Source organism: Falco cherrug, chromosome 3 (genome assembly GCF_023634085.1).
Source record: "Falco cherrug isolate bFalChe1 chromosome 3, bFalChe1.pri, whole genome shotgun sequence".
NCBI lineage: Eukaryota > Metazoa > Chordata > Aves > Falconiformes > Falconidae > Falco > Falco cherrug.
The window spans coordinates 80,868,003-80,881,426 of record NC_073699.1 but is presented as its reverse complement, the minus strand read 5'-3'; the positions used below and the strand labels follow the sequence as shown (position 1 = coordinate 80,881,426).

Genomic DNA, 13,424 nt, shown 5'->3' with positions numbered 1-13,424 from the left:
ACATGTTTAAAGAACGTTTAGTTTTTCAGTAGTTTTGTGTAGAACAATTTAAAATCTCAGCGCCACACTGCAGGGACATAAGCCTAAGAGAATGGCAGAATAATATAGCCTGTCATTACCCTACTTGTATAAACTTAAGGGTTATAATGCCATAGTATTTTTGTATGAAAAGATCTATTTATCTTAAACACATTAAATGTTTAACTTTGGAGAACTCATCATTACAGTAGGGGAATTTCAAAAGGAAATTTTAAAAAATAAAGTGTACCAAATGTTGCAAGAAAACATTGTTTCTCTTCAGCTGTGTCTACGAATGACTGCTATTTCAAAAGGCACCTATTCCGATTTTGAAAGATGACAGACCACCAGATTCCAGCAATCACACTTTTAGATATCCTAAGAATGGGAAAATAAGATTCCATAATCCTTTACCAAGAACATGCATCAACTTTGCTTACACTATGCTTTGATGGAGAAGGTGCTGGAGTGACATAGACTGAGCACTAGACTGATGACTCTGACTCCTCCTCCACTATACTGAACTCAAAGATTCCCACTCTGCACTAATACAGTTTGCTTTCCAAAGTTCAGTTTGATGTAGAGGTGACAAGCCCTAAGTAGGTAAGAGTCAGTCCACATGACACAACTTTGAAGATACCAGTTCCTTGCATTCTTATGTGGTGTCCATATACAGGTTTACACACTGACTTTTACAGTTTACGTTTAGAATGTAATACTTTTTGTTGATGGTGGAACCAGAAGCCTTAATGTGTTTGTGCATGTTTATTAACATACATACCTGAATGTCACTATAAAAACAAAAACAATTTCCTTTCTCCTTTATTCTTTTCAATGGGTTAGGTCCTCAGGTTCCCCCCCGCCCCCCCCCCCCCCCCCCCTTTCTAATTCTTGATAACCATACTGCAGAACAGCAACCTTTTCTAAAAGCAAAGACACAGCAGTGCTCTAAAATGTCACATGGCACAACTCAGAAAGCAGAGTAGGCCTTTTGGTATCCCACAGCAGCACTGGAAATAGGGATGTAGACGACAGTCTGACAAGTATCTGGGCAAAACAGCACACCAAAGATTTAGTCAATCACTAGAACTATCTCTCGTTCTCCAGGACTGCCCTAGCAACAAGGATACCTAGTTACCCTATACAATTTCCAGCTTTTCTGCCTTACTTTTACTTCACCATCCTTCTTTTAGCATAATGCCTCACAAAACTTTTCTGATTTAGAACGATTTCTTGACATGGGAGAAAGCTTGAGGCAGACTGAAGAAAGCTCAGTAAATATGTAGAAAACTACAAGACAGTTGATACTTTTATTTTGTAAGATCAAGAGTTTTGGTGAGCTGTAGTTAATGGCTAACCAAAGTATAAGTAAATGACTTTAGCTCTGATGAATGAATTGATGGTAGCCAGTAAATTAAGCAAAGAAGATTATTCTGTGGTGTCACCGTTACCTGTGCTGCTGTCTTTTCTTGTCCACTCATCTCCACGTTCTGCAACACAGGTGTCACAACTGGTGGAGGAGGTGCTCTGCGCTTTTTCACTTCTGGGTTTGCTGTCATTCCTGAGATGTTACCAAGGGACAGTGATGGACCCAGGCTACTGGAACGAGAATTCACCGAAGGGGAATTTGGTGCTGTGGAAAACCCCTGTAAATGGATAAACATCTTGGATTAACATAACTTTTAAAAAACAATGGGAAAGAAAGAAGAAAAACAACACACATCTGGTTACCATTTAAACAATGATATGAATAATCTTGCATGTTCCTCTGCCAAACTTGTTGAATTGCAAACTGTAACTTTTGGAAACTTCTAAAGGTCAACTGAAACAAAGCTTGAAGAGCACCTACTACAGTTTAACAGTAGTATTGATGGTAACACTACTGCTGCTTGCTATTTAAAATACAAGTTTCATCAAGACACGTAATTACAGTTACCCAAATGCATTTACAGTTCGATATAAATTACAAGTAATACGCATTTCTGAAAGCAAGACTTACTCTCAAATGAGAACACTACCTTAAACACATGATGTCTGTGTCCCAGGTTTACCTACTTTACTATCAATCTGCCTGACTTACCTGATTCTTCTCTGCAGATTCACATAAAAGAAACTCCAGTACCACCAAACTATTTCCAGTTTACATGCATAATGAAGCATAATTTACAATCTACTCAGAACAAACATTTAACCTTGTCAAAAGAAGTCCTACTGACAGGCACGACTCTGGATTTTAACAGGCCCAGATGAAAGCAGAAGCTGAAGCAAACTATTTCGTAATTGCTTAATGTTAAAAATTACTTTATTTCTCATTGAAAACTTAATAAAATCAATGGAAAAATTTCACTTATTTCAGATCAAGGCTTTAATACATTTTTGTATTAATATACAAACAAAAATATACGCAGTCATATAGTAGTAAATCTACAAATAGAAAAGACTAGGAAACAGGATTGCTTGAAATGTGCATTTTTAATTCAGTTTTGACACTTAATTTCAACATAATTTGTTATTTGAAGCTGTTAATAAAGATCTTGCAAAAACTTTTCCTTCAAAACCTGTGAGCCACCTTTTTCTATTTTTAAGAGAAGTTTCCATATCAAATTGGAAGATTTTACTTTTTAATTAAGTTATAAGATGGTCACTTCTCAGAAACAGCTTCTGTGAAATCACCACTGATACAAATTCACCATGAGTTGGAGCATGATACCTGTTCTGGAAGCACAGGCTGATGACCATGATTCAAAATACTGTTCTTACCACAACAGAACATGCTACTGCACTTGCAAAACTCACCCATCGAAGACATCAAGCTCTCAGGCAGGATTTTGTCCAAAACTTACAGAATATGTACTGTCAGGAAACTAGAGTTTACCAAAAATCTCATCACTTTCCAAATAAAAGAAGGAGTTCTTTGAACCTGAGTTCTCCAGTCTGCAAAGGGCTGGAAAATGCTTTGCCTTAACTGTATGGCTGCCTCCTCATTGTAGCGAATATCTGGATTTCCATAGGAGTGTAACTTGCAATGAATTTCAATCATGACGTGGCGTGGTAATTCCTTTCCATAAGTGCCAGGTACAATCATCAGTAAAAATTAAAAACATGGGGCAGCAAGCTCAAAATCACAATTCATTTGATTTTAGGACTTTTGAAGAAGCACTGATAAAGCATAAAGAGCTAAAAAATACAGCTATGCAAAAAGATGCATGTCCCTGAGTGCCTGGTAAAGCTCAGTTACTATAGATTCCTGTGAGAGCAACTGAAAATGCTAAATGTAGATAGCAAAGAGACTTTGTCTTGTCCTGCATTTACTATGCATGTGATAACTATTGGTGACTTAAAACTACAAGCTAGATGCTTTTGTCATCTTTCATGTTGTACACTACACAGCAGACTTTATCTTAGAATAGTATATTTAGCCCAAAAAGAGCATGGTCTACAGTCTTCTCTAATTGTCTGGAGTTTTACTGAAGGATTAAAGCAGTATTTGCCACATCTTTTTCATCGCCAATTTCTCTGAACTGAATAGCATCAATAGCTTTTTCATGTTTTTAGCAAATAAAGAAAACTTGAAGTGGAAGGTGGGGTTAAAAGATTAGGCCTGATCTTATAAAGAAATACACTCTTTTCTTGGCCCTGTATCTTGGGCAGTGGAAAAAAATAACGATCTCATGTGTGACTTACAAATTTTAAGTAATTCTCAGTGCATATTGTACCTGGTTCTATCAAGTAAAATTTGTTTACTCCTAAAGAAATGACACAGTTCACAGCATGAAATAGTTTCCTCTTTTCACACACTTATAAAACAACTGAACAAAATAATTTGAAAGTGTACTCTACAGGTATGATTTTGTGACTTTTAATTCTTTCACTTTCCTTACTATTTTAAAAAGGTTGAGAAACTTTGTTAAGATATTTAAAGATGTAAACAAATCATGAAAAATGCCCAAGATTTCCCTCCCAGCATTACAAACACAGGGTATCAGTAAGAAAATTGAATGTATCCAGTTTTACATTAATAACCTATTCAATTCTACCTCAAGGTTTTGTAGCTGAAGAGCTAACAGAATCCTCTTCCAGGCAACAGATAACTGTGAAGAAATACAGTGATGAACAACTGAAAATCTTAAAGCTTTTCTTTTTTTTTTTTTTAATATTGGATTTCCTAACAGAAGATACAGGGGAAAAAAAGTAATACTTATATGACAGTATAGTTTATAATAACAATTCTTTAATGAAAGAAAAATAAAAACCTTGGAAAGTCATCTATATTTCCTTTCCAAGTCCAACCTTCATATCAAGCCCCATTATTTACTGAGTGAGCATTTCAAGAATCTCATGTTAAGACTCTTCCCCTAAAATAAAAACTCACTAAGGCTTACAGTGGAATGGAATGAGGACAACTTCAATGTATTTTGAAAGACCCATCATTCAGCAATGAGACCTTTGTCTAACTGGAGACAGACCTTCAAGCTCTCCCTGTGTGTAGCCCTTTCCAGTAGCTTTAAGAGAAGAAAAAAAAATGTTGGGCACAAATCACTGACACAAGGATTTTTGGCATGACTCATCTTTTGTTGTAAAACTAATCTAGACAGACAACGCCTTACCCTGCTTTTATATTTTTGTTGTGTTAGATGCAGTACAGCTTCTTTCCAAATTAATGGATTTTGGAGGTTTGGTTTCTAGGCAGGTTAGTAAAGCCACTATAAACATACGTTAATTAAGCAAACTTTCCAGGGACCTGATATGTACATGCCACTTACCCAAACCACCATCCATTTCTTGTTGTTTTAATTTATTGTCAATGGATTGATTTCAGTGGAATTACTCAAGTTACAGCAGCATAAGTGACAGGAAAGCCAAGCTCAAGTATTGCAGCCAATGTAACTGGCTAAAATAGTCAAACCTTATCATCTGTTTCAAACAGGTTAGATGAACGTTCTGCTCAGAATCAAAATCAGTTCCTACAATTCATGCACTTTGTAACTGCATTGACAAAAACCAGAAGGGGTGGGGGAAGAAAAACCATGGCAGAAAAAGAAAATTCATGGCAATGTATTATATAAAGAGCTTTTAAAAATGTCTCCCAACTTGCACTTTTTAACTACTGTTTAAGCACTTGCTAGCAGTTCAAACAGCAATTAAGTAACGCAAACTAGCAAGAAAAAAGAAAGTTTTCTCCCCCCTCGCCCCCCATACTAAACCAAAGCAAACCCAGCATGAACACAGATACACCAGCATGTATCAGCAGTCAAGACAGTCAAGTTACACTCCAGTTGAGCAAGGGTCTTGAACACGTATTGAACCACAACCATGGACTACAGTCCATTTTAAGTCCATGAAGTAGATGTTGGAAGGAGGCAGGAAACAGCTGCAGTACCTACATATGGTGCCATCAAGTTTCATGGATACATTGTTTCATGTTATGCTTGCCAGCTAGTTTTTTTCCCTCCCATTAAACTTCTGAAATCTAAGGAACTTTCTTTTTTCCTAATGTGACAAGATGCTTTCTTAAGCAGTTTAATTTTAGGATTTTTTCCTACTAGTCCTTCTGGCTGAAATTTACGTTTCTAAATCTTTTTGGAAGGGCAAAGAGGGGCTGTTAAAAACACAGAAGTATGGCCAGCTCAGAGTAACCTGGTGACTCAAGCATACTAGTCCCGTTTTCAAAAGACACTGGGAACTCAACTTGCTACAAGCCTACCAAAGTCCATAGCCTGCTTAAATCAACACAAGCTAGATTAAGAAGAGCCTAAAGCAGAGGCCAGTCTGTGTTCCAAAGTCATCAACCCAGAATGCAATTACCTATCTTTTGTAAACTACTCCCTTTTCAAGAATGAAAAGAAGCTCTGGTATCTCATGGACACTCCTGAAAAATCTACTGTTAATATTAATAAAATAATGCATGACTAATCTATTAAAAAATATAACTGTGCTGTGAGAATTCCATTTTACAAAAATAGATGTGCATAAAAATGGAAGTCAGCTTGTTTGTTCTCAAAAGACATCCCTCATATATAACTCTCTTACCCAAAGCTCTGTTATTAGCATTTCCTTGATTTTCTGATGACATTAAGTGGCATTTAAAGGTCAGCAAGGAAGACACTGCAGCTTGCCTGTGAGAGTGATTTGACTTCCTGTTCCCTGTCGACACCGGTCAATAAAAATTTTTCAAAATGTCAAGTTCTTTTCTTGTAGGGTTGCTACAGCCAGGCCTTTCTTCCGCAGCTCTTTGCCAAAACGCACATATTTGAGCTCCCAGTCTTGTTATGCAATTTCCTTCTGAGAAGTTTTTAGATCAGAAGTAATCAATTGAGCTGTTTTTAAGCACTCAAAGTACCAGGTGTATCAGCAAAAAGGGTTTTTATTTTTCCCAAAACAGAGACACAAAAATAAGAGTGTAAATATCATAAAGAAATTAATAGTTTTTTGCAAGTGTACCGCAGGTAAATATGAAAAGTAGGATTTAAAGCAGGCCGACTACTCTGTGACAGCAAGAATGTTTATGTCTGTTGGACATTTAAACTCCATTAATGCAAACTTTTATTGATTTGCTGAGTGACACCACAACTGATTACAATTAGCCATTTAAAACATCAGACGTTATGTCACACCTACTGCACAGGCTGAAGTCGGAGGCTGCTTTCCTTGACATGACACTGAAATACTAGCACTAAATTTGACATCACTGAAACAGAACTAATCCAAGTTCCTGCTTCAAAACCAAAGCATGATACTGTGGTCATGAGATTGCTTGGAGACACAGTTTGAAAAAAAACACAACCAAATTGTGACTACTCAGATTTTCCTTTCTAACCAGCCACACTGAACAGTTTGTTTTTTGTACTCCCTGAAGCACTTGTGATTCTGGTACTTGCATACAGTCTGCAGTCAGAAAGGACAAAAAAGTTAACCTTTTCTTGCTCTGAACTAAAAAAAACACAACACATTTTTATGCAATTTACTTTATGTTGTTTTATTATCTCATTGCATTTTGCTATTAGCTGGTCACCCATCACAATATGAAAAGAGAAGCCACTATTTCATTTCCACAACAGTAACTTGTACAGGCAGTACCATGTTGATTTTATATGTCTGGCAAGCGGGTTTTCATGGGTTTACTGTAAAAAAAATAAAGTTATAATTTGAAGTCTGTGCAACTACAGTGCTATCCTATGCTTGTACAAGTCTGTTATGGTATCTACCTAGCAATTCCAGATCCTGTGGTCAGGGCCCACTTGTCGGGCACCAGAACTTATACATCCAGAAAGTGCCTGAGAACATTCTCTCTCCTGTGCCCCTGCCAGTTCTCCCTCATCATGGCCAACCACATTCCTCTTATTTTAGGACAAATTTGTCCATCAGAAATCCTCTCAATGCCAGGTGCAAGGAGGTCACCTCCTTTACAAAATCATCTACTTTATCTCCCAGCACTGAAGTAGCACAACCAATCTGTCACTGCAGAGGTTACTAAAACCCTCCTGTGACACAGGTCCACACCACTTGCAATTATGCTGGTTTATTGCTTAACTATCCTTGCCATTGATTTTTTTTTTCCACGTGTACTTTACCTATCATTTCCCTCCTTGGAAGTCTATCTGATTACTTCTTGTTCTCACTTTAGGTAAGGTCGTGTGATGTAAAATGTCTCTACTGCTAAGAGCACAACCCTGGTTTCCACCTTCAGCTGATTAAAGTTCACTTTGCACATCCTGTGGTGTCCTACCTCTTTTCCAGCAGAAAAGCTGAAAGAACAACCAAACAAGGGAGGAAACTAGAAAAGTGGAAGCCTCCAGGAGAAAAGCATTCCAAAACAGACCAAGGGGCTTAGATTCACTGTTTGCAAATTTCTAAACAGGGAACAAGTGTGGGTATTAACTCAAGCCCTGTGCACTACACTGAGGACAAAGAGGGTGCCTAACCAGAGAGTGTTCCCAAGAACCTTCTTTAGTTTTTGTTACACTTCTGGTGTGTGAAGAAATATTGAAAACCCCTTTTCCATTTGAAAATCAGATGGATACTGAATGAATATGGCAAAAATCACAAATAAGCGGATTACTTTTTTTATGAACATAGATTTTACTTTGATGTTGAAGACTATAAACTTCTTACTCCAATCATTAGTAGGTTAGAAAACATGGACTGGGAATTCATGCATTTCAGCTAAACATGAACATGCTTGTAAATTCCTGCAAACATAAAGAAACAGATTCAGTAAAACCAAGCCTAACTGTTAATATCAGTATCACACACTACTACCAACACTTCCCTCAGTATTCAGCCAGATCACAAATTTCTGAGTTCTCCAGAAGTGACTAAATTACTATGGCATATATAAAGCAGTGGAATGCAGGTCTATGAATTTAACAATGTATATATATAAACATTCAAGCAACTCAGAGGTTGTCAAATAACTTATACTTTCTCAGGATTTTATGATAGATGTGACTTGTCAATTCTTTGAGAATAGAAGCTTTTAAATCACTTCTGGTGATTTCTAATTCAGTGTATTTCCTCCAAATAATTTCTCCTGTTTCCGTGTTTCACTCTTCAGATTTTCACAAGTCACACTACTCTTCATGCTTAAAATCTTTGTCTGTTACTGCTACCCAAAACCACTCATGTCAATCGGAAGTCTACCTGGTAGAATGAAGAAGACAGTCATAGTATCAAGGGAAATGGATGCAATGATGTTTTCCCATCACAGCAATACATGCAGAAAAGGGAAGACAAGCCAACTTGGTTACATTTGTGTGCATGGGTCACCTCTTCTGTTTAAATGACTATGTTTCAAAGAAATTCCTAGGTTTAAAAAAAGAAGTAGCATCCCAACAGAATTAGCAAAAATAACCTTTCTTGACAAGAGAGGGTAGACACTACCCTTTTCTGAATGCTGAGACAGAAGGAAAGAAGGCAGAGACATACCTCAGCTCAGAAGACGGGAGCAGGCAGCACACTGCCTGGTGCTATTGCGAAGACCAAAGTCCACAAGTCAGTGTTTGGAAGGCACATGTAAATCATTTGTGTCCTCTCCTATCAACCTAGACACTGAAGTCATTGCAGTAACCAACAAGCACATACCCTGTGGACCTTGTGAATCAGAGCTGAGGAACTTTTTAGTAAAAAGAAAAACCTAATAACCTCCTTTGATTCAGAGCTGTTGGCACTAACAAGACAGCCTCAACTCCATGCAGTGAAAAAACACTTGCTACAAATCTTTCTAATGCGTAAGTTGTTTAATTTCTGTCACTGTGTGTCCTATGAAAGATGAAAACTTGTTTTGCTGAAATCTGAAGCTATTTAGCCACAAATGAAAGAAACTTAGGTTGCTAAACAGTCTTTTCTGAACAAACATGATAGGCAAAGCAAGTAGGTATATGTTCAAGAGAGTAAATTTCAGCTCACAACCACACAAGCCGATATATTTTCCACTTAAGAGTCCACTTTCCACCAGATTCTCAGTTTCCAGAGTTAAAAAGCCATGAAACATAAAATTATTGGAAGGTATTTCAACACTGGTCTATAATCTAATGACATCCATGAAATAGCCACACACTTCAGCACATATGCATTACAGGTATCTTTGTAAGTGGATATACTAAAACCACCATGTTTTTTAAAAAACACATGCACGTTCAGTCCCTTAAAATGCCACATTAAGGTGACAGACACATCACAGAGAATTCATAGACACATATGCATAAGCTCCTTGAACACTTCCTTTATGCCTGTCTTGTGCTATGCAGCTGATACTATCAGACTAAGTAACATCACACAAAATATGGGGGGAGGTTGTTTTTTATTACCTTCTGGATGACTGATGCATTTTAAATACCCCTAAAATGTAAAAAATCTTGCTTTTATTTTTTATACATAAACCTTAGTTAGACAAACCCATCATTAACACAGCATAGAAAACATTTCTGCATTGGGTATTTTCTATGCTACTTGGTAGTTTAATGGAAACATTGCTGCCTGTCACTTGGGTTGGACACGTGGGTGGGTAGGAGTGCAGGCTGGAAACACAATCTGAAGTGAATTCTGAAGTCAAGCTGAACCATGGGTGACAGTTTGGGATGTGGGCAGATGCTTAGAATAAGGTTTGTTTGCATTTAATACAAGTGTAAAGTGATTTATCTTGACTTTCAGAAGTGTGTGGACAACTTCGTGTATCATTCGATAGAATGCTTTTCTTTTTATAATATTGTTTTGAGAAAATACCAACATTGATCAATATATAAAATGCACCCTCTCAGGACTGATTTACATCCTTTTGGTTAGACTGCTAAAAACTTACCTTGCAGAAGTCCAACACTTATTGTCACAGTGCACTGTGAAAATGTATTAGCCTATAAAAAAAATTTTCTGTATTTTGAAAACAGATTTTTCAGAACCGTCAAAAATATGAATATGTAAAGTCAATATGGGGAGAAAGATTAAATTAAAAATACTCCCCAAAGAGACTGGCTAACAAAAAACAGGCAGTCAGCAAATTCAGCTAACAACACTTACAGTTTTTCGATAGCTATGACCATATATGTTAAGTAAGTGTATCATTGCCTGATAGTGCAATAGATAACAAGAGGTTTTGCCACATAATATGCCAGACCAAAAACACCCAGAAGAGCTAGTCTATAAAGAAAAGGAAAGGGTTATCTATTCAAGATTAAATGTCTCATCAAATGGGGACAGAAGATAGGCTTGTAACAAGAGACGTGCAGGGAGTTTGGTGAATTATAAAAATAAATGGGAAAAAATGTGAAAAGCACCACAAGTGTCTTTTGGATATTCTTCCAAGTGGTATGAAAACACTCGTGAAAAAAGTAGGAAAGAACATGGGAAGAAGTGAGGAGAGAAACACAAACAGTCATTACATCACAAAATGAAGTGAATATGTTCACCAGATTTGACCAGAGAGGAAGTCCTCACAGAAACTGAAAGACAAAAATGTGGGAAAGGAGAGGAGCAAAGCAAAAAGCAGAAGACTTCAGTGAATGTGATGACACAGTACTGGCTCATATCCCAAGGAAGGAACAATGAACTAAGGCGTCCGCACAGGACAGAAAACATATTCTGCAAGAAAATGCAATGAGTGCTTATATGTTAGCCCAGAGTATGGTGATGTTAACGCTCACTTGTTGATGTGAAGAAGTAGGGGAAAAGTCACATGAACAGAACTCAAACTGGTAAAGATTTAGGACTGAAAAGATAGTAGATTAATACATAGATTTGTGAATGTGTAATTAACATTTCTGTGGTAGGGATTTAATGCATACTAAGACACGGAAAGAGGCTGAATGGAAGAGAATAACCAAAGAAACATTTTAAAACCTACCAAGAGAGATCTAAAAGCCAATGACAAACCCTAATGGAAAAACACATTTTGAAGAAACTTGAAGAAGAAAGAGTTAGAGAGGAACATTCACATAGACTCTAGAATTTAATTCAACCCCAGTATAGAAAGATGACAGAAAAATGTGAAGCCAGAAGGAAAACAAGGTAAGAACATTTGAAAATAAGCTACTTACGCTTGGCCTTGGAAGGCCATTAGTAGATCTAGTGAGAGCAATCTTGGAAGAGTGAAGGTGGAAAAAGCCAAATTTTTGTAAATGTGAAAAGTCTGGTTTCTCCTTTAACTTACACTTTTGCACTATGTGAAAATAGATTAGTACAAACAAATAGTGTTGAAAAACCAAGATGAAAATCAAAATCTGTGTTTATTAATGGTCTGGCAACAGACTTCAGGAAACAGAGTTCAAAAGTCCAAAGACCAACAACAGCAAAAAAGACATTTTCATCATTTCTACTGGTGTTAAGCACTCATAAATCATAAATAACTACAAAAAGGATCAGAGGTTTTGAGCAAAATTAATTCATCACTGCAGTAAGTTTATTTCCTCTAGGCTTACCGATTCTTTTAAATCAATCAGCCAATGCGTTTGGTCCATGGAAGATCAGAGTTATTGTATTTGCAGTATATGTCCTTCTGAAATTTAAAATAATTGGAAAACTACTGAAAGAACTTGCTCCCCAATAAGTTCTTCTAACATACAGGAACTATCAAACCACTACAGTTGATCATCTTCAATATGTTTTCATTGTAGGTATGCCAATTTATACTGAAGGAGGAGACAGAAACTTTAAATCAAACATACAGTTTAAAAATACCTGCTCTAAAATCTGCATAGCCAATTTTTATGGGGACCAGAGTTATGAATGGAATAGTTCCTGGCATGAATTTTTTGGGTGTGTCTTTGTTTGGTTTTGAAAAAGTAATTCCTGTTTTTTACTGAAAGTAGTTTTATTCCAGTTAAATTAAAAAGTTTCCCCACCATTTTAATGAAAGTGTTGTCCTTATGCAAGTTTTTCAGAAACAACAAATATTTATGATCAATTCTCATCATCTTTCACTGTCTGCTGAAATTCTGCAGGACTTCTGGCCTCTGAAAATCTCTACTTATTATAGCAGTTGATGAACAGAGAAAATCTGCACTGAAATTCAAAGGCAAATTTTCACCAAGATCTGCAGAACCTCTCTGAAGTCAAAGGAATTGCTCTGATTTATTCAAGCTCAGGGAACTGACTTCTAGCTGCAATCCCTATAATCAAATTCCGACACAAATACTTTGTTAATTTAGAATGAAGTTGTGCAACTACTTTTGCCTTTGAAGTCTATGGTAACTGTAGGTGTTTAGCTAGAGGGAGACAAATAAAATCATCCAACTATCAAAGCACATTTTCAAAAAGGAAGCTTTAGACTTCTTAATGATAAAACACTGCCAAAAATATTACTGAAAACAATGCAACCTCTGAAGATCTTAAAACATAAATTAAAAGAACAAATCAGCTTTTGAACTCTGAAATTAGTGCAAATCTTAACACAAATCCTAATTACAGAGTCAATAAGAGGGTTAGAGCAACGTGACTCAGAAGTCAACAGCCACAGATTTTAGTGTTTCAATTCGCTCTTTCAGATGTCTGGATGTGCACATGTGTGTACATAACCTGTGTCTGTACATACACGTAACTACACAGAAACACAGGTATGCATATACATACAAAATTTATCACTTCGATTAGCAATTTCAGATGCCTGTATGCACATTTGTGCATGTATGTACACATACTAAACACACTGAGTACAAGAGACTGTAGAACACCCTAATGGGTGGCCTAAGCAAGCCCCCAACTCTATCTGTAGCTTTCATGCTGAGAATTTCTGTCCACAAATAGCAGCACTGAAGCTGATCAACACTTGATACGACAACTTTCTGCAGAAGACTAAACCAAAAGATCAATACATCATGCTCGCAGCTTGATGCTCTGGTATGGATGGCAACAAACCATTCTAAGAGATGAATATTTATAGACTCAGATCAACATCAGTGGTCAGGACTACAGGGGTG

General features: G+C 36.8%; 1 protein-coding gene across 9 annotated transcripts in view; it reads right to left on the bottom strand.

Moving 5' to 3' along the window:
• Window positions 1-13,424, bottom strand: part of COBL (cordon-bleu WH2 repeat protein) — a 211,039-nt gene that overhangs the window by 74,599 nt on the left and 123,016 nt on the right. For all 9 annotated transcript variants that reach the window (XM_055704951.1, XM_055704949.1, XM_055704950.1 and 6 more), the window contains one exon: window positions 1,470-1,664. In XM_055704951.1, coding sequence (XP_055560926.1) covers window positions 1,470-1,664 — 195 coding nt within the window. The remainder of the gene's footprint in view (window positions 1-1,469; window positions 1,665-13,424) is intronic.